General features: G+C 55.0%; 3 protein-coding genes across 7 annotated transcripts; 2 read left to right on the top strand and 1 right to left on the bottom strand.

The window, feature by feature from the left end:
- The first annotated feature begins 1,334 nt into the window (after positions 1-1,334).
- Positions 1,335-14,842, top strand: SEMA4G (semaphorin 4G). 3 transcript variants are annotated; one of them, XM_028485078.2, is made up of 16 exons: positions 1,335-1,430; positions 4,438-4,916; positions 5,011-5,159; positions 5,426-5,488; positions 8,162-8,260; positions 8,363-8,456; positions 8,606-8,719; positions 8,905-9,074; positions 9,158-9,327; positions 9,593-9,737; positions 9,866-10,088; positions 10,494-10,609; positions 10,751-10,911; positions 11,112-11,173; positions 12,549-13,603; positions 13,731-14,842. In XM_028485078.2, the coding sequence occupies exons 2-15, from the start codon at positions 4,793-4,795 to the stop codon at positions 13,373-13,375; spliced, it is 2,517 nt and encodes an 838-aa protein (XP_028340879.1). In that variant the 5' UTR covers positions 1,335-1,430; positions 4,438-4,792; the 3' UTR covers positions 13,376-13,603; positions 13,731-14,842. The 3 variants fall into 3 exon arrangements, with proteins under 3 accessions (XP_028340879.1, XP_028340878.1, XP_007101625.2); XM_028485077.2 differs by having other exon boundaries at positions 10,751-10,926; XM_007101563.4 differs by having other exon boundaries at positions 1,335-1,756; positions 10,751-10,926.
- Positions 14,843-14,931: 89 nt separating this feature from the next.
- On the top strand, positions 14,932-22,591 carry TWNK (twinkle mtDNA helicase). Of its 3 annotated transcripts, none has more exons than XM_028485079.2 (6): positions 14,932-15,006; positions 18,388-18,730; positions 18,923-19,163; positions 19,299-19,406; positions 19,717-19,858; positions 20,936-22,591. In XM_028485079.2, exons 3-6 carry the CDS (start codon positions 19,042-19,044, stop codon positions 21,254-21,256), a joined length of 693 nt encoding a protein of 230 aa, XP_028340880.1. In that variant the 5' UTR covers positions 14,932-15,006; positions 18,388-18,730; positions 18,923-19,041; the 3' UTR covers positions 21,257-22,591. The 3 variants fall into 3 exon arrangements, 2 of the variants coding, with proteins under 2 accessions (XP_028340880.1, XP_007101628.1); XR_447377.3 differs by lacking the exon at positions 14,932-15,006 and adding an exon at positions 20,605-20,787 and having other exon boundaries at positions 17,528-18,730; positions 20,936-21,020; XM_007101566.2 differs by lacking the exon at positions 14,932-15,006 and having other exon boundaries at positions 16,860-18,730.
- MRPL43 (mitochondrial ribosomal protein L43) lies at positions 15,584-16,807 on the bottom strand. The gene is made up of 3 exons (XM_007101565.3): positions 16,636-16,807; positions 16,439-16,545; positions 15,584-16,325 (listed from the first exon to the last, which is right to left on the bottom strand). The coding sequence occupies exons 1-3, from the start codon at positions 16,764-16,766 to the stop codon at positions 16,090-16,092; spliced, it is 474 nt and encodes a 157-aa protein (XP_007101627.2). The 5' UTR covers positions 16,767-16,807; the 3' UTR covers positions 15,584-16,089.
- Positions 22,592-26,965: the final 4,374 nt, after the last annotated feature.

Below are 26,965 nucleotides of genomic sequence, written 5' to 3'. Positions count from 1 at the left end.
TATAAACATCTCTCCCCAGCTATCTCCCCCTCCACATACACACACATCCTATTTACAGAGTGCTGGGGTGGTGGAAGTGTGACGTGGGCCCTGCTGTCTAGCGGTCTGCAGTCAAACACAACCGCACAAACTACGAGACTGTATATGATGAAGTGCCAAACTGAGCTTTGGGGAATTCTGAGAAGAGGGATGACATGTCTTTCCCAGGGTCCCTTCAGTTAAATAATGGCAGCTACTTTAATCCTGTTCACTCTCTCTCAGGCCAGTGCTCATCTGCCTATTCCCCCACTCCCTGCTCCTCCAGAGCTCAGACTCCTAGGCACATGTGATACTCAGTTACCTATGACCCTGTGGCCCTCATCATTTTGGTCTTATTCTTGGGCCCATATCGATACTGTCACGGATGAGAGGGAGGATCAGGCCAGATCATGGCTAGAGCTCAGGTTTGATTCAAACCCCAGAGGGGGATTTAATCGGTTGTGGGAAGCGGAGTTTAAGGGAGTTGGGGAATTGATTCTGAGGAGGCTTCCTAGATTGTTGCTGGGTAAGATGATTAAGCCTAGGCAGAGCAGGATATTTGCCTAGGAGGAGCTCACTGTAAGATGTGGAGTAAGAATGATACTCAAGATGAGCTGGAAGGGAAGGCAGGTGTCTGAGTGACCCAGTCCCCGAGGAGGTGAACCCCAGTTACATCTAAGATTCGGTTGAGTGGACAGGTGCAAATGGTTGTGGCTTAATCAGAAAAACAGCATTTTCTTTGTGCACTTCTGGTCAAGCTGTTACTTCATCCCTCCAAGCCGGACTCCCTTTCACCTCCTCAGACCTCAAGCTGAAAGGGCAGGCGGCTGGAGACCCTTGAGCTAGGAATCAAGACACTGTTCTGTGGTGAGAGCTGCCGCAACTCTTGGTCTCCACCTACTCTGGCCCTCTGCCCTAGGCAGAGAGCAGAAGGAGGTGGCAGGAGCACAAGAAGTGAGCTCCAGATTAGAGGACTGGCCAGAGGGCCTTCGGAGAGTTAAGCCCCGAGAGGAGACGTGTGCACATCCCAGGAGCAGTCAAGTCCAAGGGGTTCTAGGGCTGAGGGGTGGGAAGGTAGGATCAGCCCTTCGAGGGCGCACGGGTGGTGAAGCCACTACCAGGGGGCGTTACCGGGGCCGCGGCCATAGGGGGCGGGTCACGCCAGACACCCGAGGACAGTGTGTGAGCCCTGACCTATAGTGTAGGGTGGGGAGCGCCCTTCCCCGCAATCCACCCTGTTGGCCCCGCCTCCCTGGCCCCGCCTCCCAGGCTCCCGCCCCACCCCCCCGGTTCCGCCTCCACCCCGCCCCTCCTCCGGCCGCGGCCCCTTCCTCCAGCTGCTGGTGCTGTGGTGCTGTGGGGCAGTGGAGCCGCGCACCGCCGTCTCTATGGCCGGGGATCTGAGCGCAAAGGTGAGAGAGGCGTGGAGTGCGGGCGGCGGCGGGGCCCGAACCTGGGGGCGGGGGCCAGGCCAGGCCTTCCCACGTCTATTAAACCCGCCAAGCTAGGCCAGGCCTTCCTCACCGCCAAGTCCCCTGGTCCCGCGTAAAGGCTCTAGAGGGGCGCGGGCCGGGCCTCGGGCCGCGCTGGGCGCAGACCCGCCACCGCAGAGTCAGGAACTGGCGTGGGGCGGGGGCCCGCGTGGCGAACAGTGTTCCCTGGGATCTGGGTCACGTCTCCCAGCGTCTGGCTGCATCGAAGGAGAGCTTGTCCTCGAGCTGCAGCAGTAGAGACTGAGGTTAGACCTGAGGAGAGGAGAGAACCGCGGGCTGTCCGGGATGGAGGAGGGAGGGGGTAGCGGGGGAGGGGCTCTCAGGCCAGGAGGGACCGCCATCCTACTGGGCAGAGGGAGATACCACCTACACTAGGCAGGTGGACATCTGGGATGAAGGTCGAGAGCCTGCCCATCCTACACTGATCCTGTTTGCGGGGTGGCTCCCCTCCTCAGTTCCCTCCGCCCTAAGATCTAATAGAGGGAAGGTGGTCAGAGTTCAGGGGGCTGGCCCTGGGGGAGGAACCCAAGCTGTGGAACCGGGTGTGGAGCGTGGGACGTGGACTGGAGACCTTGAAGCCTCGTTGCCACTGGGGGAGGGGGTTGGCAGCTCCGCCCCCCCCTTTAGCCCCATCCTCCCTCCCAACAAGTTAAATGGGGGCTGAGAGCTCCTGCCCAACTCCCATATCTAGAACTGCAGTATACATGAGAGTAGAGGAGGACTAAGTTACACATTCCAATGCATCTTTACTTTGCTAAAACTAGGGGCCTCCTCCTGCCTGGGTTAGGTAGCCCCCTCCCTCCCTTACAGAGCAGCCTTGACCCATGCACCCATCCTATTTGAGCATGAAAGGTCAGAAGCTTCCCCCATCACTACACACACACACACACACACACACACACACACACAAACACATACTTGGATTCTGGCCTTAGAATTGGGACTTTCGGGAAAGGAGGCAGGGTTCTGCTCTGCATCTCACCCCCAGTGGACGCTGGCAGCCTCCAAGGCTGCAGTGAGAACTGGACCCCTGTATGTACATATGCTTGTCTCTGCGTAAATGTAACTGTGTGTTTGAGGACTGTGTGCGTACGCATGTAGTTGATCCTTTTGCAAACATGACGGTGCCTGACCCACTATATCAATGGGTTTGTGTGCATGTCCCTACATGTACATGTGTATGTGCAGGACCGTCCTGTGAATAGGTGTACAATTCTTCATAGGGACATGTGTGGGTTTATAACCCTCCTTGTTAACCCCATAGGCTGGGTGACTTGCTGAACAAATGGGCATGTAAATACAACTTTACATGTAAGTATGTATAAACATGTGGCAGGCCCTTTCGGTGAACGTATGTGTGCACAAACCTCCCTGTGAATGTGTGTGTGCATGACTCTCTTGCAAGTACACATGCTCACAGCCCTCTGATGAATATGTATGTGTGTGTGTACCTATGTGCACGCACATCACCCTCCTCTGGACATATGTGACTCGTTTAAACCTGTGTAAGTGTGCCATGCACCACACTCTGAGTGGCTCCTCTGACCTGGGGTGTGTTCCTCTTGCCCAATTCTAGAGGCTGATCCCTCCTAGCCATAGGGCACCCCCGCACCCCCGCTTCTGCACTAAGCAGACAGGAGGCCCAAAGGTAAACAGGTGTGCTCAAAACAGGTGTGCCTCCACAGTGAGAGGTGGGGCATGCGCTGTTTGCCTGGGGCGTCTTGCTGCCCCAGCTCCCACACCAGGGGCCCATGCCCCTTCTGTGAGCCCGGCACTCTCCTCAGTCTACTCATACTCCATTCTCCCCTCTCTGGGCTCTGCCCACCACAGTGGTGACCTTTACCTCTTGAAAAAACCCTCCAAATTCCTGTTCTCCCTCTGGCCAGATCCCAGTCCCTCCCCTCTCTTCAAGGCTACATAGTTAATATTTGACCTGGAAGGAAAGGGAGAGGCCAGTTGCCCCCCTGGCCTTGTCTGATGAGATTGGGTGGGTCAGGTTTTTCTCCACAACTAGCCCAGCCAAGCCTCAGGAACTTCAGAGATCAGGCCTATTACAGGGATCATATCAGACCTGCCACCTATCCCAACCCCACCCCCAGCTGGTTGGCTTGAGGGAGGGTCCAGGTGTGGGAATAGTCTCCAAGATGTGCCAGGAGAGGTGGCCAAGAGCTCAGGGATCCTATCGTTCACCTTTTACATGTTGCTCATTTCTCAATTAAGTGACCTTGTACACTAGAGGCTCCTGTACAGGTATTACAACTGTACAGCGGTGGGGGCTGGAGAGCAGAGGGAGGCAGATACACCCCGAGGTGCCTGTGAGTGCTTGTTTGCAGGTAGGGGCACGTGTGGATGCTTAGCCAGAGGGTATAGTACAGACTCGCATGGGCAGGGCAGAGATGTGCACCCCCTTGTAGAGGAATGCCGAGGAGGAGAAATATCTAATTAAAGAGAAATTCCAGAGGGAGCTTTCAGGCCAGGGAAAAGAAGAAACAAAGGGAAAACAGGACAAAATAAACAAAGGCCCATTAAGCATCCCTTCCCAGGCCTTCCTGCATAAGGCACCCCCGCAGGCGGCAGGGGCGGCTGCTGCCTGAGTTGGGTCTCCCTGTTGGGAAAAGGCACTCTTCCCTAGGAACCCGAGCTCCACCAAGATGGAGGCCTAGCCAAGCTTCTGACTCGGTCAGAGGAGGGCTATTACCTTGGGTTTGGGTTGAAGGGAGTCTAGGGTCTTGAAAGTGGACAAGTTCCACCCAACTTCCTGCATCAGAACAGCGAGGGGGACAGAATGGCTAAATCAATCCTCTTGTGGGAGTTTGGTAGATGCTGGGCCTCCTCCCTTTGGTACCACCTGAATTCTGAGGGTAATACTATCTACTTTCCATCCACACACAGATGAAAGGGCTTTTTTCTGTTTTTTTTTCTTCAGAAAACAGACCTCAGAGAACCAGGACTAGCCCTGCTGTCAGGGCAGGGTGACCCCATCAGTGACCTACAACCCCTCTGTGACCCCACAACTCCCTCTCATCATGGCGTTTGTATTTGATGCAGACAGGCAGTGTGTAATCCATCCCTCCTCTTGACCTCTTACCTGGGATTCCATGGCCACACAACCCTGTGATTCCATGTCTCCCCAATTCCAGGACCCTCCCTGGCCCCATGACTCCTGACCTTCTAAGTCACCTACCTGGACCTTAACCCCTGTGACTGTTCTCCCCATCATCCCCTTAACTCTGGCCCTGGCTCCCCTTGGGGGTCTCGTTGGTCTGGGCCTCCCCAGGAAGATGTGGGGGAGGCTCTGGCCCCTCCTCCTGAGCTTCCTCACAGCAACTGCAGTCCCTGGACCTTCGCTGCGGAGACCATCCAGAGAACTAGATGCCACCCCACGGATGACCATCCCCTACGAAGGTTAGACATCCCCAACCTCGAAAGGCAGCAGGAGCCAGGGCTGGGCGTGGGGAGGCAGACCCAGAGCTGGGCTTATAGCTCCCCCTCTCCCCAGAGCTCTCCGGGACCCAGCACTTCAAGGGCCGAGCCCAGAACTACTCAACGCTGCTGCTGGAGGAGGCCTCAGCAAGGCTGCTGGTGGGAGCCCGAGGCGCCCTGTTCTCTCTAAATGCCCACAACATAGGAGACGGGACTCACAAAGAGGTCAGCCCCTGGAACCTGGACCACCAGAGGGTCTCCAGCTTCATCCAGCTCCTTGGGACCTCAACTTCCTGGAAACCCTGTCAGCCTTCCATAGCCTCCTAGTCAGACAGCACTGCCCTTCCTGGCCCAGGTCTCCCTTACCTCCAATACTCTTCCTGAAACTTACCCCCGCCCTGGGGTCCTATCACCTTGTCCCACAGGTAATGGGGAAAGGCAAAGGCATTGGGTTCAATGCATCAGCCAATTCCCTTTACCGCCCCCTCCAGATTCACTGGGAGGCCTCCCCAGAGATGCAAAGCAAATGTCATCAAAAAGGGAAAAACAACCAGGTATGTGGTTCGCCCTCTCCCCAGCTCCTTTCCTCTTTCTTTTCAGTGGGGATGTCAGGGTTGGTGGGGACACAGATGGAGAGGTACAGATCAGCCAGTCAGTTGCAGCAACCACAACAAGCACTGTAAGTGCCACTGGAGTGGCAGGCCCTGGGAGCAGTATTTTTAATCCAAACATCTGGTGACCTACTAGCTTGGTCTGAGACAGCATCTTAATCTCCTCTGGGCTCCCAAATAATAATCATGATAACAATAAGTAATCTCTAGTAAGTGCTGACTTAGCTATTATCTCATTTAATTCTAAAATAACCCTATGAAATAGTATTATCCTCCATTTTACAGATGAGAAAAATGAGGCTTTGGTCAAGGAATAGCTCAAGTACCCAGTTTTCCGTGGAGGTGTATTAGTGAAGTGTCAGCCCTTTCTGGCTAAAGAACAGGGTGTCTGCAGGGTCCTGTGTCTGGCTATGTAATAGATCCATCTGGAGAGCTTTTTACACAGTGGGTTGGTTTTTTTTCTTGGCCACGACCAGGGATCAAACCCACGCCCTCTGCAGTAGAAGCACAGAGTCTTAACCACTGGACCACCAGGGAGATCCCTGGAGAGCTTTTTAAAAGTACACATTCCCAAGGCCCACTGGCCTGGGGATTCTGATTCAGTGGGTCTGTGGTGGTGTTGAGGCAGCTGCATTTGAAGAGGCGTCTGCAGGAGATTCCATCAAAGGCTGCCTCTTAGTATAACATGGGTAGAAAATGGCGCTGGTGAGGCAGGTGGAGCCCAGTTTATGGAGAGCTGTAAACACCCAGCTGGGGGTTTGGATTTTATTCTAGGACAAGGGGCACCCTTACCATTTGACACTTTAGACAGTCTCAAACTTTAATGTGCAGTGAATCACCTGGGTGTATTATAAATGCAGATGCTAACACAGTAGGTCTGGGGAAGGGCCTGAGATTCTGCAGTTCTAACAAGCTCCCAGATGAAGCTGACACTGCTGGTCCCTAACAACACTTTGGCTTTAGAACATTTCCCAAAGCATGTTCTGAGGAGCATTAATTTTCAAAAGAGATGTTTAATAGATGAGTTTGGGAAATGCTGCATGCTCAATCCCACAATGCACAGCAATACCCTTAAGGCTTTGAGGAGTCCTCAGTAAAGGTAGGTTTTACCTGTGGTTTCCTACTTATTTGATCACAGAATTCCCCCTCCCAGCTCCCCCGTTTTTTTAATGTAAACATCTTGGGGAAATACTATTATAAGAATATGTATCTGGTCCCAGGCACTAGATGGCTTAAAATAGAGTGAGTCTGGAGGCACGAAAGGCAGTGAGGAGGTTGGGGGCATCATATGGGTCAGAGGAGGGAGGCCTGAGCAGGCCTGTGGAGAGGAGGGATGGATGCCAAAGTACTGCACCTGGTGAGGGAGTGGGATGAGACAAAGAGGCCTGCATGGACTCAAACCCTGGGTAACAGGCAGGAGGAGAAATCATTAACAAGGCAAAGAAGTCAAGAGGGTGGCAGCTTAGGGCATTTGATGGGCAGAGGAGGCCAGTGTGGCTCCGGTAGGGTGAATTAGGCCAGAGGAAGGGGTAGGGCCCTTTCATGTAGGGCCGGGAGCATATGGGACCCTATGTTCAGGACTCTGGTGAGTCACTGAAGGGTTTTTAAATACAGCAGTGACATGATCTGGTTTACATTTTTTAAATATGCCTTGGAAAGTGGGTTGCAAGAGGCTGCTGACTGGTAGAATCTCTCTGGAAGGAAAATCCAGACAATGGTAACAGCAGTCTCCTTTGAAGGCAACGAGGATAGAAAGGAGACTGTTTACAACATATCCCTTTCTACCTTTTGAATTTTACACTGTGTGCATGTATTCCTCATTCACTGAATAAATAAATGGTTTCTGTAAAGAGTGGCAGAGAGTTGGGAGAGCTGCCAGGTGGTCGCGTAGCTGCCCAGGGAAGAGGTGATGGTGGTAATTTGGACTAGGGTGGTGGTAGTAGAGGGGGAGTAGACCAAGTCATGAAACATGTAGGACAAAGAATCACAGAGAGAGGCTGAATGTGGGGGTGAGGGAATGGGAAGCAGCAAAGATGACGCCTGGTTTCTGGACTGAGTGATGGGATGGACTGATGAAATGAAGTGGGAAAGACTGGATGAACAGTTTTAAGAGGGAGGATGCAGGTGAGGGAGGGGAGGGGATGAGCCTGGTTTCTGACAGCATGAGTTTGACGTGTCTGTGGGGTATCAGGTGGAGCAATGGCTGGAACCTGGGGGTAGATTTGGTAGTGCCACCCCGAAGCAGGTGTGGGAGCTCCATGACTGAGGGACAGTGCTGAGGAGATGTAAGAGAGAAGCATCTTAGGGTGGTGAGAGCCCTTGGAGCCCCTGAACTGGGGGGTGCAGGGGACTACAGAAGATGCAGGAGAAGCCAGCCAAGTGTGTCAGGCAATCTAAGAGATAGCCAAGGGAAAAGGGGTCACGCCCCTGGGAGACCAAAGGACAGTGAGTTCCAGGGAATAGTCTGTGTTCTGGGCAGTGAGAAAGCCCACCAGGCTCTTGGAAAGAACTATTTGTCCTGTGGGTGGGGGCAAGAGCCAGACCACAAAGCTGGCCTAATGGAAGCAGTCTCTAAGGAGGCCCAGGGCTCACAGCCCTCCCCCACCCATCCCACAGACCGAGTGCTTCAACCACGTGCGATTCCTGCAGCGCCTCAATGCCACTCACCTCTACGCGTGCGGGACTCACGCCTTCCAGCCTCTCTGTGCAGCCATTGTGAGTATGCTGGTCCCTGACCCTGGACTGGTCTGACCTTCGGCAACAACCCTGGCCTATCCTCAGGATCAATGACTTCTGGCCCTTCCTTCATTCCCCCAGGATGCTGAGGCCTTCACCTTGCCAACGAGCTTCGAGGAGGGGAAGGAGAAGTGTCCTTATGACCCAGCCCGTGGCTTCACAGGCCTCATCATTGGTAAGCATGCCCTCCTCCCCACATCAGCCCCTCATCCACAAGCATGCTGTTTGTGGGACATGGATCTCATTGCTAGGACTTGCCACCCATGTGTTATGTGTCTTGCTTTGTGTGACACGTCTCTCATGGCTGGCATGTCCCTGCCTCAGATGGAGGCCTCTACACAGCTACTCGGTATGAATTCCGGAGCATCCCTGACATCCGCCGGAGCCGCCACCCGCACTCCCTGAGGACTGAGGAGGCACCAATGCACTGGCTCAATGGTTAGGAGGATGAGGCACAGGATGATGGGGGGCAGGGGACTATTTCTTCATCTTTACTCACTTGGGCAGTTGACCATCCCATCCCCATATCCCCAGGTGATCGTGTCTATTCCTGTGTGTTGTTGAGGGCGGTTGGGGGAGATCCCAGCCTATCTCAGAAGCCACCTGAACTGCCTGACCCACAGATGCTGAGTTTGTGTTCTCTGTCCTGGTGCGGGAGAGTAAGGCCAGTGCAGTGGGTGACGACGACAAGGTTTACTACTTCTTCACGGAGCGTGCTGCTGAGGAGGGCTCTGGAAGCTTTGCTCAGAGCCGCAGCAGCCACCGTGTGGCCCGTGTGGCCCGTGTGTGCAAGGTGAGGAGGACTGAGGGCAGGGCCAGGGTGTAACGGCTGAACCTCTGACCCTGGCCCCTGACCCCATGCCCCTACCTCCCCAGGGAGACCTGGGAGGGAAGAAGATCCTGCAGAAGAAGTGGACCTCCTTCTTAAAGGCGCGTCTCATCTGCCACATTCCACAGTATGAGACACTACGTGGTGTCTGCAGTCTGGAAGCTGACACCTCAGCCCGCACGCACTTCTATGCGGCCTTCACGCTGACCACACAGTGGTCAGTGCAGGGACAATGGGGAGGCGAGGACTGGGGACAGCATAGGGGCTGGAGCAGAGGTCAGTGAAGATGAGATAGGATCCACTGGGGGGAGGCTGGCTGCAGACAGAGAACTTCAGGCACATCCAGTGGCCTGCTCACCCTCAGGAGAGGCCCTGTGGGCCTGGAGCAGGGATTGGTCAGGGTAACAGTGGGCTCCAGGCCACGCAGGTGGGCAGGCTCCATTCAGTGTGACTCAGCCCCCTCCCCTATGTCCCGTCTCTAGGAAGACCCTGGAGGCCTCAGCCATCTGCCGCTACGACCTGGCCGAGGTGCAGGCTGTCTTCGCAGGCCCCTACATGGAATACCAGGATGGTGTCCGACGCTGGGGCCGCTATGAGGGAGGGGTGCCAGAGCCCCGGCCTGGCTCGGTGAGTGCCCAGGCCTGGGGTCAGTGCTGAGCAGACGGGACCCCTGAGAGGGGCAGGAGGTCTAGCCTTGTGGGGAGGACGGGCAGGTGGCAGAGTCCTGAGGTTCACCACCCCGTCCCCCACCACAGTGCATTACAGATTCATTGCGCAGCCGAGGCTACAACTCATCCCAGGACTTGCCATCTCTGGTCCTGGACTTTGTGAAGTTACACCCACTGATGGCTCGGCCCGTGGTACCCACACGTGGACGGCCCCTGCTGCTCAAGCGCAGTGTGCGCTACACACACCTCACGGGGACACCTGTCACCACGCCAGCTGGACCCACCTATGACTTGCTCTTTCTGGGCACAGGTGCTTCTGACCCCTGGCCTGAGCCCTTTGGTGACTGCTGGCCTGAGTCCTTGATCCCTGTTGACCTCTAGCCCCCTGGATGACCCCGATCACAAAACCCTGATGACCATTGATGTTGATTCTTCAATGAACACTCACTACCAGTCCCCAATGACCACTAGCTCTTGGTGATGGCTCACTCCTGTCACCAACCACAGTGACATTTGACCCTAGTCACTAATGCATCTAAATCCAATAATTCTTGCCATGACTAGCTTGGAGTTCCCAATGTCCAGAGGGCCCACTGCTACTGGCCGAATCCTTGTCCCTGACCTCATGACTCCAAGCTGCTCCCATTAGGCTATTGCAGGGGGCTGAGAGTAGATTCCACCACTGGAGTCTGACCTTCTGCCATTCCCATACCAGCTGATGGCTGGATCCACAAGGCAGTGGTCCTGGGCTCTGGGATGCATATTATTGAAGAGACACAGGTGTTCAAGGAGCCCCAGTCTGTGGAGAACCTGGTCATCTCTCCGACGCAGGTAGCCCCTGACTCGTGACCCTCAATATTCTGGCCTTGCCAGAATAAGTGGAGGGAGTGGGGAGGCTGGGCAGTGGCTGTGCGTGTGTGTCTGTAAGTGGAAGTGGGGTGTTGCCGACCAGCTGTCCTCTCTGGCTCCTAGCATAGCCTCTACGTGGGGGCCCCTAGTGGAGTCATCCAGCTATCACTGTCCAGCTGCTCCCGCTACCGCTCCTGCTACGACTGCATCCTGGCCCGGGACCCCTACTGTGGCTGGGACCCCGGCACCCATGCCTGCGTGGTGACCACCACCGGAGCCAACAGGTCCCAGGGTAGCAGGTGGGAGGCCACAGCGGGGTGTGAGGGTCCCCTTTGCCCAGGGGATCAGGGCCTGAGGGGTGGAGGAGGGCCTGCCAGCTGCAGGGAGTAGGGGCCAGTTGTTGGTAACAGCTTTACTGACCCTTCCACTGGGGAAACTGAAGCCCAGTTCTCCTTGTTCATAAATCCCAATCTTCTGTCTCCAGGACAGCACTGATACAGGACATAGAGAGAGGAAACCGAGGCTGTGAGGGCAACAGGGACACAGGTAAGTGACGTCACGGATGTGTGTGCGTCTGGCTGCATACCCTGTTCTCTTTACCATTTGATGCCACTTGTATGTGTATGTATGTATCTGAATGGCTGTGTCTGTGCTTTCAGCGAGAATGACCCAGCACAGAGTAAGTACTCGACAAATATTTGTTGCAAAAAAAAAAAATTGTAAATAAGGAAACAGGTTCAAGATGTGAAGTTTTTTGTCACTTCTGAAGCTTACAGCCAGGTGTATGCACAGGCAATCAAATGATCACACAACCAATTAATTACAATTATTTTCTTTGGTTTTTGTTACAAAAGGAATAATTACAGCTATGACAAGGGCTTGCCCCAAGGAAGATCAGATGACCGAGCTGATAACTGAAGCAAGAGCAATAATCATAATAATAATCGTAGCTAATATGTACCGAGTACTTACCATGCACCAAGCACTTACATGAACAATTTCATTTATTCTCAGAGCATTCCTATGAGAAAGGTGCCATTATTACCATCTCTGTGAGGGGCAATCTCTCTGGGTCACAGAGAGAATAAGTAAACTACCCAAAGTTAAATCAGCTATTAAGCAGTAGGGTCTGAATTTGAACCTGACCCCAAGCAGGCTGCCTGGAGTTTGCGCTTTTGATCACTGTTATGCTCTCTCCCCCAAGTTAACCGGGCAAATAGAGGGCATGGGGAGGGGGATGACACCCAAGTAGAGGGAAGAGCAGGCAGAGCAAGCTTGGTGTTTGAACAACAAGAGAAGAGGCTGGAGAAATGGGCGGGACTGTGTTGAGGCAGGGGAGTGGCATGATCAGCATAGTGTTTTTAAAAGGTCACCCCACTGCTGCATGGAGAATGGATTAGATGGGGGCCCGCAGTTGGGGAAGGAGAGACGTGAACGGGTCTGAGATAGATGCTGGAAGCAGAATCTTAGTGAGGGTTAGATAGAAAGGTGAGGGGGAAGGAGAGCCAAGGGAAACTCAGGTTTCTGGGAAATGGCTGGTAGCACCATACATGGTGATGACAATTCAAGAAAAATACGTGGTGTAGGCTGGGAGGGAGATTTTGGCCTTAGTTCCCGTGACATGTCCAAGAGATGCCCAGCATGTGGAAGATATTCAAATCTGATGCTCAGAAGAGAACTCTTTGTTGGAGGTAGAGATGAGGAATCATTGGCAGACGTCAGGAATTAAAACCACTGAGAAGGGCCAACGTGAACCTTATGTGGGAGCATGAGCACAGAGAGCTTAGTCACTTATCACCGTAATTCCAGATTCTGTGCTTGGTGCTGGGGACCTAACAGTGAACCACCTGGCTTGCCATCTCCAATGCCTTCCCAGGACAGGGAGGCAATGACCACTTCTCCTGTCCCCTGCTCCCTCCAGGGCCACCACCACCACTGAAGACCCGTTCTGTGCTCCGGGGTGATGATGTCCTATTGCCCTGTGACCAGCCATCCAACCTGGCCCGGGCCTTGTGGATGCTCAATGGGAGCATGGGCCTGAGTGACGGGCAGGATGGCTACCGCGTGGGTGTGGATGGGCTGCTGGTAACTGACACACAGCCTGAGCACAGTGGCAACTACGGCTGCTATGCTGAAGAGAATGGCCTCCGCACCCTGCTGGCCTCCTACAGCCTCACAGTGCGGCCAGCCACTCCTGCCCCTGCTCCACAGGCCCCTGCAATGCCTGGGGCACAACTGGCACCTGATATGCGGCTGCTCTATGTGTTAGCCATTGCTACACTTGGTGGCCTCTGCCTTATCCTGGCTTCCTCCCTCTTCTACGTGGCCTGTCTTCGGAGAGGTGGACGAGGACACCGACAGAAATACTCACTGGGTCGGGCCAGCCGGGCAGGGGGCTCTGCTGTGCAGCTGCAGACAGTGTCAGGCCAGTGTCCTGGAGAGGAAGATGGTGATGATGGGGAGGGGGCTGGGGGCCTGGAGGGTGGCTGCCTCCAGATCATCCCCGGGGAGGGGGCCCCAGCCCCGCCACCCCCGCCACCCCCACCGCCACCAGCTGAGCTGACCAACGGGCTGGTGGCACTGCCCAGCCGGCTGCGCAGGATGAATGGCAACAGCTACGTGCTCCTGAGGCAGAGCAACAATGGAGTGCCGGCAGGGCCCTGCTCCTTCGCAGAGGAGCTCAGCCGCATCCTGGAGAAGAGGAAGCACACACAGCTTGTGGAGCACCTGGATGAGAGCTCTGTCTGAGCCCAGCCTCCCAGGACAAATGCTCTTCCAAACCAGCCTGCCTGCCCCAGGCTGGGCCGCTGCCTCCCCAGCACAGACACCCTACCTTCATCCCCGCAACTCCAGGCCCTTCTCCCAACTTTTTGATGTCCCTGTAGGGCTGGCCAGAGTCAGGCCCAGCCAAAGCCCCCTTCTCAGTCTCCACAGACCCATCCGTGAGCAGCCCAGGCCAACCGGTGCTCCTCAGAGGTAGGTGCTCCCTCAGGCTCTGCAGACCCAGACCCAGCTCTTGTTCCCTTTTAACCTAACACTTGGGAGGAGAGGATGCCATCCTCCTGCCCCATTTGTCTGCTCAAACCCTTCTTCGTTCTCCCAGGCAGGGCTCTGCAGGTCCAGATGGCCTCAACGTCACCACCCTCTGCATGGCCCTATGTGCTGGATGGTCCTGAAAACAGACAAGATCTCTGCCAGCCACCAGAACCACCTGAGCCCTGTGTACGTTCACGTGTGCACATGGAAGAATGAGTATCAGCTGGGCTGCAGGGCCCCCACCCCCACCTCCTGGTGCATTCTTGTTTCATCCCTTCTTCTGGACTTTGGGTACCCTCCCAATTGCCACATCCCATCCTACCTAGTCCTCTCCTGTAGTCCCAGCCCTGTGTGATGACCTCTTTGGCAAAAGCTTGGGAACAGGCCAGCCTGGGGAGGTAAGACTACTGCATCATTCCCTCTTCTCCCTTCATGTGCAGCCCTTGTAAGTCAGCCTCCTTACCCCCTTAGTCATTCTCAAGAGTGACAGAGACAGTTCCAGGCATGGTCTTCCTCATGCACATGTGCTTACATTTCCACTCACATGCACCTTCTGAGCCTCCCCTTGCTGCGCTGGACCTGTGTCTGTTGGGTTTGATCCATGAACATTTCAGAGGGAGAGCTCTCTCCCATTTAGCTGTCCTCACAGACACTTCCTTAGGACGGGTGACCAACACTGCACTCAATGAGCCAGCCTCCCTTTTGGGGACCAAACATTTGCTACCCCTAGACCACAGCAGGGGGAGAAGAGATCTGATGTCTCACCTGGCACATGAAGCCCGTTCTTGGAACTATGCAAAGGACAGAGGCTGGGAGTTTGGATGCTTGGCTCCCACCCCTGTCCTACCTCACCGGGGCACTTTCAGGGTCCAGGGGCCTCTGAAGTCTCCAGGCCCATATGGGACAATCAAAACCTGACTGAGCTCCCCCATTCCCCTTGGGTGAGGATGACTGTTATTTTTGTAGCTGAGAACGTGGAGTCCCACGGATTTTTACTGCCCTTCACCCAACCTCTCCCCCCTCTACCCCACAATGAATGTATTTATTATAAACCGGCTACCATTCTTTAGGAATGCCCCCGCTCACGACCCAGGGAGGCGGGAGAGGCATGTGACAGAGTGGGGAAGCTGGGCTCAGTTCCTCCCCCCACGGTTGGTTAATAAATACCCTCTTTCCCCACAGCTATGAGTGGTCTGCTTGGTCTAGACTGGTCTTCTCCTGATCACCAGGGGACAGGCTTCTGAGCCTATGGTAAAGGTGCTGCAGGGTTGGCTTTGCTTCCCATAAAACCATTTGCAGAGGAAATTGGGATCCTCAGCTTCCATCCTGACTGTCCTGGGCAGGTACATTCCTTTTTTAAAGGCTCTCACTATTTATTGATCATGGTGATAAGGGGATGACAAACAAAATTACGACAGTTCAAGAATTCATACAACAGTTTCTAGGCTTTTACCTCCTGGCTCTTTTTCTCACCATCTCCCCCTGTCCCTCACCTCATTTTTAGCTAAGCCTAGAAGATGCTGCCTATTTATCAGCTGGCCTGAGAATCACTCTCTCCAAGGGTCAAGCCTAGATTAATCACGTGGCCTTTGATACTACACCATCCTGAAGAGTTATTATTCATTTTGCTTCTGGTTTTTTTTTTTGTTTTTTTGTTTTTTTGTGTGGTATGCGGGCCTCCCTCTGCTGCGGCCTCTCCCGTTGCGGAGCACAGGCTCCGGACGCGCAGGCTCAGCGGCCATGGCTCACGGGCCCAGCCGCTCCACGGCATGTGGGATCCTCCCAGACCGGGGCGCGAACCCGGTTCCCCTGCATCGGCAGGCGCACGCGCAACCACTGCGCCACCAGGGAAGCCCTGCTTCTGGTTTTAAGATAAAAAATAGCATTATAGTTTAAATATGCACATATTTTGAAATAGACTTCAAGTGTGACCTTGACATGTTTATTAACTTCAATTTTCTAATCTGCACACAAACATTCACAGATCTAAAGGGCCTAGCCCAATGCCATGCCCACAGCAGGATATAAGGTACTAGCTCTCTCTTGGTCAATGGCTGCAAAAACAGGACATAAGGGGTTCTTCAGAAGCCAGCCTTAAATCCTCTCACTGTGATTTGAGCTCACTATTATCAATCTGGATTTAAGAAATGAAGATCCAGTAAAATCTGAAGACTCTCGGGTTTCAGAGATGTCACCTGGATCAGAATTAGGAGACTCACAGTCTCTGCCCCCAACAGTGGACATCAAAAAGAAACAGGCATCTCTTCTTTATCCCAAGCAAAAGCTTTGGCGTCAGCTTCCCGTTTGGTGGGCTCCATCTGTCTCCCGTGAACCAAACCAGAAGGAGGAACCACCTCTACTGGAGCTCTACTGGGGGCAGAGTCCACACCCAGGGACTGGAGTAGGTGGAGCAACTCTTCACTGTGTTAGCCGCTAGGCTGGGGCAGGATCCTGGACCTCTCTCGAGGGCGCAGCCCGCCCAGCGTTGTCGGTTTGTTGGTGAAGGGGTGCCACTGGCCCTGGATGCTAGGGCTGTCCGTGTGGAAGGGCTTGCGGATGCGGACCACGTCCAAGCCCGACTGGTCCGCCAGCTTCTGCACCAGCGTGGCGATCTCCTCGACCGACTTGCAGTGGATGCTCTCCTCGCGCACAGACCCGTTAACTGGCCGAAGGGAGGTGGGGATAAGAGGAAGCGGGTCAGGGGTCACACGAGCGGCAGGCCAGCGGGCCGAGCCCCACGACGCCTCCCTCCAGCCCTCGTCCGGCCGCACTCACGGTATTCGGCCACTACTCTGGGCACGCAGCACGGCCGCGGGTTCACGTATATTACGACCCCGGGGTTCCTGCGGGCGAAGTCGGTCACCTCCCGTTCCACGAACTCCCTGAGGGACCGGAGAAGGGTGAGCAAGGTGACCCCTGACCCGGGGCAACCTCGGCCTGGAGTCGCACCTCCGCGCCCGTCCCCGGCTCACCTGGCGCCGCGGGACGAGGGCGCGTCACGGCTGAGGCTAAAACTGAGGCGCTGCAGCTGCTGCACGTAGCGACCCAGCCCGTTGTGCAGGACACTGGTCAGGAAGCGGCTCGCGCTCCCGCGCGCCGTCATGGCCGCACCTCCGAAGCCGTCGAGCCCGGCCTCGCGGAGTGGGGGCGGGACTAACCCGAGGCTTCCGCTTCCGGGAACACTGGCGCCGCGGCAGTTTTGTTTCCGAGGTCGTGGCTAGTGGCGCGAGTGACCCATGTTGCAGGAGACAGGGGCAAGACGAGAGTGGTGACTAGGGGCCGGAGTCAGGAGCGGCGGAGCTCCTAGCAGTGGAGCCGAGAAAGCCACGCGGCGGAGGCGCGGCGGGCGTCCCTCTGAGCGAGGAGCTCGGCGGGAGCGAAGGAGTGGCGCTCAGGTTGCCTGGTGTCCCGTTGAGGGAAGGAGCGGCGGAGCGGTCCTCTAGCAGGGAGCGCAGAGGAGAGGGACTACGGAAGGGACGCAGGCGGCCGCAGAGATGAGGACGACGAGGAGGGGCAGTGGAGGGGCGGTAGTGGCGAGGAGATGATCGAGAAAAACCGCATCGGCGAGGGGCGGCGCGGAGGGGAGGCGGCGGGGGGAGCAGCTGTGGAGGACCTCAGAGGTAGGGAACCGGCCAAAGGGACGCGGATGTGAAAGGGCCATGTCCTCTGGCATAGATGTGAAGTGGCAATGTAGAGGGGCTGAAGAGGATTCAGAGGGAGAAGAGAGCTGCGTGCAGGATCCCTAGGGTCTGACCTAGTACTGAAGGCACCCGAACCGGGCACCTAAGGCATTTCAAGCACGGACTTCCCCCGTTTGACTAGGAATGTGGGTCCTCCTCCGAAGTGGGTACCCCCTCCGTATCCTGCTGCCACTGCGTGGGCCGTGGATGGGGTGGAGGGCCCTGCCACGAAGCTTTTCCCTGGCCCCTCCTCGCAGACGGTACAGGAAGGAGGCTCTCGCCACCTTGGAGGTACCAGTGCTGCCTGTAACTGCAACTGAAATCCGGCAATATTTGCGGGCCCATGGGATCCCCTTCCAGGATGGGCACAGCTGCGTGCGGGCACCTAGTCCCTTTGTGGGGGCCTCGGAGCTCAAGGACGAGACTGGTGCTGCCACTTCCTTCAGCCTCTTCATTGACAAGACCACAGGCCGCTTTCTCTGCATGACCAGTCTAGCTGAGGGGAGCTGGGAAGACTTCCAGGCCAGCGTAGAGGGACGAGGGGATGGGGCCAGAGAAGGGGTCCTGCTTAGTGAGGCCCCAGAAGCTGAGGACAGTGAGGAGATCCAGAGGATCTGGGACCGAGCCGTACCTCTCTGGGAGCTGCCTGAACCAGAGGAGGCCCAGCTGGCTCGCGTGATGTTTGGCCTCACCAAAGTGACAGATGACACACTCAAGCGTTTCAGTGTGCGCTACCTGCGGCCTGCTCACAGCCTTGTCTTTCCTTGGTTCTCCCCTGGAGGTTTGGGATTACGAGGCCTGAAGCTACTAGGGCCCGAAGGCCAGGGTGACAGAGTGCACTATGTAGAGACCACCATCCCCCAGCCTTGTGCCTTCCACAACCTGTTTGGGTTACCCCTGATCAGTCGTCGAGATGTTGAGGTGGTGCTGACGAGTCGTGAGCTGGACAGCCTGGCCTTGAGCCAGTCCACAGGGCTGCCCACCCTTGCCCTACCCCGAGGAATAGCCTGCTTACCCCCTGCCTTGCTTCCTTACCTCGAACAGTTCCGACGCATTGTACTCTGGCTGGGGGATGACCTTCGGTCCTGGGAAGCTGCCAAGTTGTTCGCCCGAAAACTGAACCCCAAACGATGCTCCTTGGTGCGGCCTGGGGACCAGCAGCCCTCTCCCCTGGAGGCTCTGAACCAAGGCTTAAATCTTTCTCGTATTCTGCGTACCGCCCTGCCTGCCTGGCACAAGTCTATCGTGTCTTTCCGGCAGCTTCGGGAGGAGGTGCTAGGAGAACTATCAAATGTGGAGCAGGCAGCTGGCGTTCGCTGGAGCCGCTTCCCCGACCTCAATCGTCTCTTGAAGGGACATCGGAAGGGCGAGCTGACAGTCTTCACAGGTGACCCTTTGGGAAATCACTGCTTGGGCGGGTTTGGGGGCAGAGGGTCAGATGACTGAAGCATGTGGGTTTGGGCTACAGTAAATGTTGAAGAGGCGCCTTCCCCTCCCAACTTTGAAGTTCCGTTCGTGTCTTGGTTTCAAGGGTAGGGCTTTACTCTTCACCCAGGTCTGTGTTCAACCCCCCATGCAGGGCCGACAGGCAGTGGAAAGACGACATTCATTAGTGAATATGCCCTGGACTTGTGTACCCAGGGAGTGAACACACTATGGGGTAGCTTTGAGATCAGCAACGTGAGACTAGCCCGGGTCATGCTGACACAGTTCGCTGTGGGGCGACTGGAAGAGCAACTGGACAAATATGACGAGTGGGCCGACCGCTTTGAGGACCTGCCCCTCTATTTCATGACTTTTCATGGGCAACAGAGCATCAGGTGAGATTCCCAGGCCTGGAGCTTTCAAAGAATAGGAGGGTGGGAGAACAGACTCCCAACAGAGTTTTCTGACTGCCATGGTCTGGAGATTACTTGTAACTGACTCTTGAATTCATTGTCTCTTCCTCTTCCCAGGACTGTAATAGACACAATGCAACATGCAGTCTACGTGTATGACATTTGTCATGTGGTTATCGACAATCTGCAATTCATGATGGGTCATGAGCAGCTGTCCACAGACAGGTGACATCCTCCTCTTGTCTAGCTGTAACCCACTTAAACACACATCTTCTCAGGCAGCTGGCCTCTGGGCAGACACTCTGTACTCTTGTTTTCTGACATATGTGCAGGAACATACCATCCCATATGTATTTCTGTCTTTGTAGAGGTGTGGGGTGTGGCAGTGGGAAGTTTGGACAGGGACTTAAGTGTGAGTCCTTGGGTAGAGGGAAGTAGAGTGAGGTTGTGGTGGTTTGTGGGGAGATGTGAATGAATCAGAGGAGTATGTATTTGTTCTTGTCCTTCTGTGTCTGGTAACCTCTTTGTTGGGTAGGATTGCAGCTCAAGACTATATCATCGGGGCTTTTCGGAAGTTTGCCACAGACAGTAGCTGCCATGTGACACTGGTCATTCACCCCCGGAAGGAAGATGATGATAAAGAACTACAGACAGCATCCATTTTTGGCTCAGCCAAAGTAAGTGGGCTTTAGAGGAGCTCAAGCTATGGAAAGTAGAGGGGGCAGGTGTGACCAGGGACAGCCCTCATTCGGCCTTAAATCATCTTGACTGTCCATCTGGAACAGGCAGGAGGCAGCTTGCTTCTGGGGCCATGACATGAGGAACACATGTGCTAGAATACAAAGGCTGATAATGGTTGGTCCTTTGCCCTCCGTGTACTCCAGGAACTCACATTTTCTATGGGGAAAAGATGGAGGCAGTGAGGGACTTCCCTGGCGGTCTGGTGGTTAAGACTCCGTGCTTTCAGCGCAGGGGGCATGGGTTCGATCCCTGGTTGGGGAACTTAGATCCCATACGCCACGTGGCGCATCCAAAAAAAAAACGGAAAAAAGGAGACAGTGATTACAACTCAGTATGATAAGAGCTATGATAGGCAGCACAGGTATTGGGAGAAAAGAGAAAAGGCATCTGAGTCAGCCTGGGGGGAGACTTCCTAGAAGATGTGTCAACAGAGGTTGGGTTGGGTTTTGTCAGACAATAGGTGTTAAATAAGCAAATAAGTGGGAGGGCCTTCTGGGCAGCGGACCAGCCAGATCCTGGAGCTTCCAGTGGTTCACTGAGTGCCTGTTACACGCCAGGCCTGGGCTGGGCACGGGGAGTACAGGGCAAGGCACACAAACTATGTGCCACATGGAACAGACATGGAACTGGGGAAGAGAATAACACAGAAGTGGAAAGATGGTAGTGCCTTTTTTATTTACAGGGATCAAGAATGGTCTCTCTGATGAAGTGTAACATTTAGACCAGGACCTAAATGATAAGGAGCTCGGGTTGAGTGAGCTGTGGAGCCAGAAGTGTTAGCAGCAGAGGGAGCAGCATGTACACAATCTGGGATAGCAACAGGGTTGTCAAGGAACTAAAAGACTCAAGTGGCCCCAGCATTCTGGTCAGTAGTTCAAAGAGCTTTGGTGATGGGGGAAGTACTTTTCCCTTCCCCCATTCTTGCTATTCCTCCCTGCACCCTCAACCTTCCTTTGTGCTTCTCTCATATGTCTTCTCACTGCTCCTTCCTCCTTCTGCCCCTTATCCCCCAGGCAAGCCAGGAAGCAGACAATGTTTTGATCCTGCAGGACAAGAGGCTGGCAACTGGGCCAGGGAAACGGTATCTACAGGTGTCCAAGAACCGCTTTGATGGAGACGTAGGTGTCTTCCCACTTGAATTCAACAAGAGCTCTCTCACCTTCTCCATACCACCAAAGAGCAAGGCCCGGCTCAAGAAGGTCAAGGATGACAATGGGCTAGTGGCCAAAAAGCCCTCTTCTGGCAAAAAGGGGGCTGTGCCCCCGATCTCTGAGACTCACTCTGACCAGGCCCCCAACCCCAACAAGCCAGACCTCTCCAAGCCTTCAAGGTGAAGGCATTGCAGAGCTGGACGCTGAAACGAGCCTGCCAGGACAAGCTGGGGTAGAGACTCTTTCTTAGTCCTCTGCTAGGGCTGCCACTGTCCTGTAGTTGTGACCTATGGGCCCTTCTCAATCTGAGGGGCCTAGCCTAGGGCAGGGTTTCATTGCAAGAGAATTCAATTTAGCAAATATTTGAGAACCTGCTGTGTGCCAGGTTTTGTTCTACATCCTGCGAATATAGCACTGACAAGACAGATGAGGTCCCTGCTTCCACAGAACCTGTAATGTGGTAGAAGAGACAAGATAAGCAATGAACAAATACATACAAAACATAGTTTTAGATAGTGAAAAATGCTCTAAAGGAAAAAAAAATACAGTAATGTGATAATGCTTACAGGCTAGTTTAGATTAAGATCTGAAAAGGTGTCTCTGAGCAGAGGAGATTTGAGCTGGAGCCTCTGAAGAACTAGGATTGAGCCATGTGAACATCTGGAGAAAGGAATCCAGGCAGAGGGGAAAGTAAATACAGAGGCCCTGAGGTGGGAATGAGCAAGTTGAGGTAAAAGCAGTGGGGTCAGGCCCCCTGAACCTGGAGGGGGATAGGGGACTTCTTGCCAAAACTCCAGCCCAGGCTTTCAGAACCAAGGGGTGACACGGTGGATACCAATCTCCTCTGCTCCCCACTCTGGAGCCTACCCTGAGGTAGTGCTTAATACCATTGGATTGAGGTGCTCAGCCCTTATAATACCAGGGACAGCCACAAAGGTGGAAGCCTGGAAGAGAGCCATGGAAGGGAGCTGTGAGCCCAGGGTGCCTGCCACCTAGACACTCATTCCATGGTATGCTGCCTTGGACTGCTGGAGTGGCTGCAATCATGACTTTTTGTAGAGCCTTTTCCAGTTTTACTGAAAAAAGTTTACATTGCCTTTGTTTCTGTGCTTTTTCTTATTTGACCACTAGGTGTCACCCCAGTCTTTAACTGGATTTTCCTCTCACTTTGAATTGGGAGCAGATAGGTCCCCTTCCCCGCCCTGTCTGAGCTGCGCACTCCCAAGAAAGCAGGGGTATTAAAGGGTCTTCATGCATGCACACCCTTACATCTCTCTGCGGCCTAGGGAAGACAGGATGGTGCTTCTTTATCTCTGTCTTCCCTGAGGATCTCCATGTGATCCCTGGCAGAGGTGTGGGTCACTGGGCCCCATGCCTAAGGCTTTGCCTGACCAGCTGTCCCTCTGACATGAGCCACTCACTGACCTCTCATCGTGGACCCAAGCTCAGCATATTCTTATCTGGCCACCCCGCCCCCCGTACATTTCCCTCCTCTTGTACCCTCTCAACTTTTCTCTTATGTTAAGCTTACCCTTCCCCCTCCCTGTGTCCTCAGATCCATTCTCTACGTCTGCGTCTTTATTCCTGTCCTGCCCCTAGGTTCTTCAGAACGTTTCTTTTTTTTTAGATTCCATATATATGTGTTAGCATATGGTATTTGTTTTTCTCTTTCTGACTTACTTCACTCTGTATGACAGTCTGTAGGTCCATCCACCTCACTACAAATAACTCAATTTCATTTCTTTTTATGGCTGAAAGGACTCCTCATTTTTAAGAAACCCTGCCGGAGATTGTAAGATAACTTACCCAGAGACCTGTCAGAAATATTGCTAAGGGACTTACCTGGTGGTCCAGTGGCTAAGGCTCTGGTGCTTCCAAGGCAGGGCGCCCGGGTTCAATCCCTGGTGAGGGAACTAGATCCCACATGCTGCAATTAAAAAAAAAAAGATCCCACCTGCTGCAACTAAGACCTGATGCAGCCAAATAAATAAATATTTTTAAAAAGAAAGAAAGAAATCTGCTTCTAATAAAATTTTTAAAGAAATATTCCTACATGGTGACACATTCCCATCTCACTTCCTCTGATATCCTAAAGTCTGTTTCCCTTTAGATTTGCCTGCAAGCGTGATGAGAATGCAAGATGTTCTAAGGGGGCTGGGGAGAAGCCTTTTGTAAAGCGTGGTGGGGTCAGTGGGGTTCCTGCTTCCTGAAAGCAGGGCTGCTTTATCAAGGTTTCCCTGTCAACCTAAGAGGGGGCTCGAACCCTGTGGAATGGTCTGGGGTCTCTGGTCTGTGGTGTGTGAGAACTGTGGCTACAATTGTCTCCTGAAACACCCTGGAGCAAAGCTGTTCTCTGGGGGGGAGGGAGGGGGGACCTCCTCCAGGGCCTCCCTTCTTGGGGGTCTCTCCCAGACTGGCTGGAGCCAGGCCTCCTAATCCTGCAGTAATCATTCCCAGCCGCTGGCTGGTCTAGGCCTCATCCAGGGTCTATAACGTTGAACATCAGCCATGCCTTCCAGATGCACACCACCAGGTCAGTCCTACCTATAAGGATGTGGGTTCTATATTCTGGTCTCCCTAGGATGCCTGGTGTATTCTCAGGAAATCCTTTAGGGATTTCCATTAGGGGACTTTTGTGAGGTCTCTGTGTGAATTGGGGTTAGAGGGATAGATACACACTTGCCTGTCTTGCCCCACCCTCCTAGCAGATACCCCCCCACTGCACAAACCAGAATGGGGGGGAGGGGAAGCTAATGCTCCCCCAGCCCCACCCCCTACACGAACACATTCCATTCCACACCTGCCTTAAACTCCTCACATCAAAATTAGCCCCCCCCCAAAAAAATTAGCCCAAAGTGTGTTCAGGAGTCCCTGGAGCCTAGAAAGCAGTAGTTAATCCCTGGGTCCTGTGTAAGATCCCTGGGAGTCACTGTCCCTGTACGTAGCCAGGGTGAATTGAGGCAAATTGCCTGTGCCCAGCTGGACGTTAAGAATCTTCCTGAGAGCTGAGGAAGAGCCCGGACCAGCAGAGTCCAGCTGGATTTGCAGCCTTGTCCTCAGATTCATTGTCACACTTGCCTGTGAGGGGCAGCCTTGGTCCTCCATCCCTTTACTGGGAATGGGTTTGAGAAGGGACTAAACTCACAGGACTCCTGCTGCCCAAGTACTCAGGCTGCAAATATGGCCCAGATACCTGTAGACATCACAGGCTGCCTTGAGTGCCATGGAGGGTGGGAGCCCTTGGTGCCTCCCTGCAATACAGGTCAACTTCCTGTTTGTGCCTGTGGGTGGAACTTTATGAGCCTGAGAGAAACCTGGCCATACTCCGTAGGGGCCAGAACTGGCAAGCCTACTCACCTGGGCAGACACCTACTCCAGGGGAGGGGGAGACGCTGGTTCTGCTCCGGCAGCCCCAGTCGCGAGGTGTGTGTGAGCAAGGGCGGGGTCTGTTTTGGTGAAACCCGAGGCTTCTTTGTCTGATTCCCAGGGGTTTCCCCTGTGTCTGGGGGGTGGGCTGAGAGTGGACCAGGGTGGGCTCCCTACAAAGCAGAGGAGGGTGGCAGTAAAGCCCTATAGCCAACTTGGTTAGGGCAGCCAGGTAGCTTAGCTCGGCTGTCGCGCCACTGGCCCCTTCGTAAGTCAAAAGCCAGATCCAGTAAGCTGTGAAGTCAGAGGCCAGAGGGGCAGTCTCGGGCCACCGTCGAGCCACAGCTGGGCTGGGTACTGGGTCGGCTGTTGAGGGGGTGCTGCGCAGACCACTCCCCTGCCGGGGTCGGGGGCGCGGCCTCAACCGCTCCGCCCCGCTCCACCAAGCCCGGCCGGGCGGGCGCTGGGAGTCCGCAACCCGGAGCGGGCTTGGGAGCCGGCGGGTCTGCGGCAAGGAGGTACCGGCTCTGGAGCAGGAGCCGGGCGGAAGCTGGAACGGCGGTGCAGGTGGCGCTGGGTGAGTGAGTGGTGGGGCCGCGGAGGTGCAGGAACTCTCGCCTGCTGCACACCCCCGCCCCGGAGCGAACTTTCCCGATCTGGGGAAGATGGGGATTGGGGTTGAGGAGGGGGGGGTCCCCGGTCCGGGGGCCGCAGGCCAGGAGTCTGAACAGGGAACCTACACAGAAACTCACACTGACGGGCCCACACACGCGTGCACACAGACACACACGCGTACTGGAGACACACGAACACACGTGCATTCCGGGGCGGACGCGCCCAGTGAGTTAACGCTAGTAGTCCGTGGAGCAGCGCCACTGGCCCGCGAGGACCCCCCCAGCGGGCAGGGTGCGCTGCTGTCGCGTACTTGACTGGGGTGGGAGAAAAAAGCCGCCCAGTGACCGCGGATGGGGGCGGGCCGGGCGGGACACCTCCGGAGGTTCCTGCTTCCCTGCCGCCCGCAGGTGAAGACTAGGACGTAAACAGGCGCTGAGCACGTGATCGTTTCGCCCACCAGCAGGCTGTGCTCCCCCCACCCCAGCCTCGGGGCGGGAACCTCCCTCCGCGGTACTCGGCAAGTTTGCCAGGTACCTTGCCGGGCTGTATTTCATTCTCCTCCTGGAGGTGATAAGCCCTCCCCCAGGAATGGGAACACAACGCCCCCTGGAGTTGGGGTAGCGCAGGAGGACCAGAGACTGTTGCGCTGGGGTGGGGTTACCTGGGTTCCTCGTCTTCCTTCTCCGGAACATGGTGCCCCCATCCCTGAAAGTATCCCTGAAGGGGGTGCTATTCTGGTTGGCAGTGTACAGCAGCCCCCGCCCGGTCCTCCAGCCCAGGGAGCAGCTGCGGGAGCGCCTGTGGGTCCCCTTCCTACTACCACTCTTCCTTGCAGAACTGGGAGCTCCTACCCCCAAAGTAGAAGCAGAAGGCCCACTCACGCAAGAGTGGGAGTCCCCCTTCCCCAGAGGATGCATGAGCGTACACATCCCCTCAATACCAGAGTGGGCCTATCTCCCTCTGGTAGAAGGGAGGACGGCCCCCCTCCCTCCAGGGAATGAGGTAGTGGGCAGCGGCCCTCGGCTTCCCTCCCTGCCCCACCCCCCACCTCTACACACACGCTGAGCCCAGCTGCTGCCTGAGCTTCTGGGCAGGCTGCCAGAAAGGGGAGGAGGCTCCTGGTGTCCCAGGAGGCTGGGATCAGGGTTAGGCCAGCAGAGGGGGTCTCCACGGGGTGGGGGGGGGGCTCAGTCTGTTCTTGTGAGGCAGAGGGTCTAGGGTGACCCTGAGGGTGGCTGGGCTATGTTTCCCTTTCCAGGGAAAAAGAAAGAAAAACAACCCCTTCCATAGAGCTAAAAATAGAGCTGAGAGCCGGCCAGGGCAGTGGCCTGGAAGGGGGGGAATGCTCCTTCCTGGGGCAGAGGAGCTCTGGCGGGCCTTGGCCCTGGGGGGCGGGGTTAGGGGGCAGGAGGTTGTCCTTGCCCAGGGGTGCGGGCATCAGCTGACCTGACTAGGTCACAGAGACCCCTACGGGCAAGTCTATGTGTTAAAATGTTTGTGAAATACAACGTGTATGTGTAAGAAGTTGTCTTTGTGACTGTGAATAAGACTGTCAGTGTGAAAAATGCTTAGGAGACGAAGTGTGTTTAAGATTTTGTGACTGGGTGCGAAGGAACTCGAGCTGTGCACAACTAGGCGTGTGACACCGAGTGTATCTCTGTGAGTTGGCCTGAAGATTATGGCAAGAAGGGACATGGAACCTTGTGATGGACGAGACAGACTGTGTGATTGTGGCTGTGTGAGACTGAATGTGGGAAAGATCGTGTGGGTGTTAAGACAGTGTTGTTTGCCAGAGGGTGAGAATATCCCTGACCCTGAGAAGACAGTGGAATGTTGTCGGCTGTGAGGCTCGTGTAGGCTTGGCCTGTAAGTTTGGACCAGCTCACCCCAGTGACTTTTGGGGGCCCAGGG

Source organism: Physeter macrocephalus, unplaced genomic scaffold (assembly GCF_002837175.3).
Source record: "Physeter macrocephalus isolate SW-GA unplaced genomic scaffold, ASM283717v5 random_337, whole genome shotgun sequence".
NCBI classification, from domain to species: domain Eukaryota; kingdom Metazoa; phylum Chordata; class Mammalia; order Artiodactyla; family Physeteridae; genus Physeter; species Physeter macrocephalus.
The sequence above is the reverse complement of the archived record's forward strand: the minus strand, read 5'-3'. Positions and strand labels throughout refer to the sequence as shown.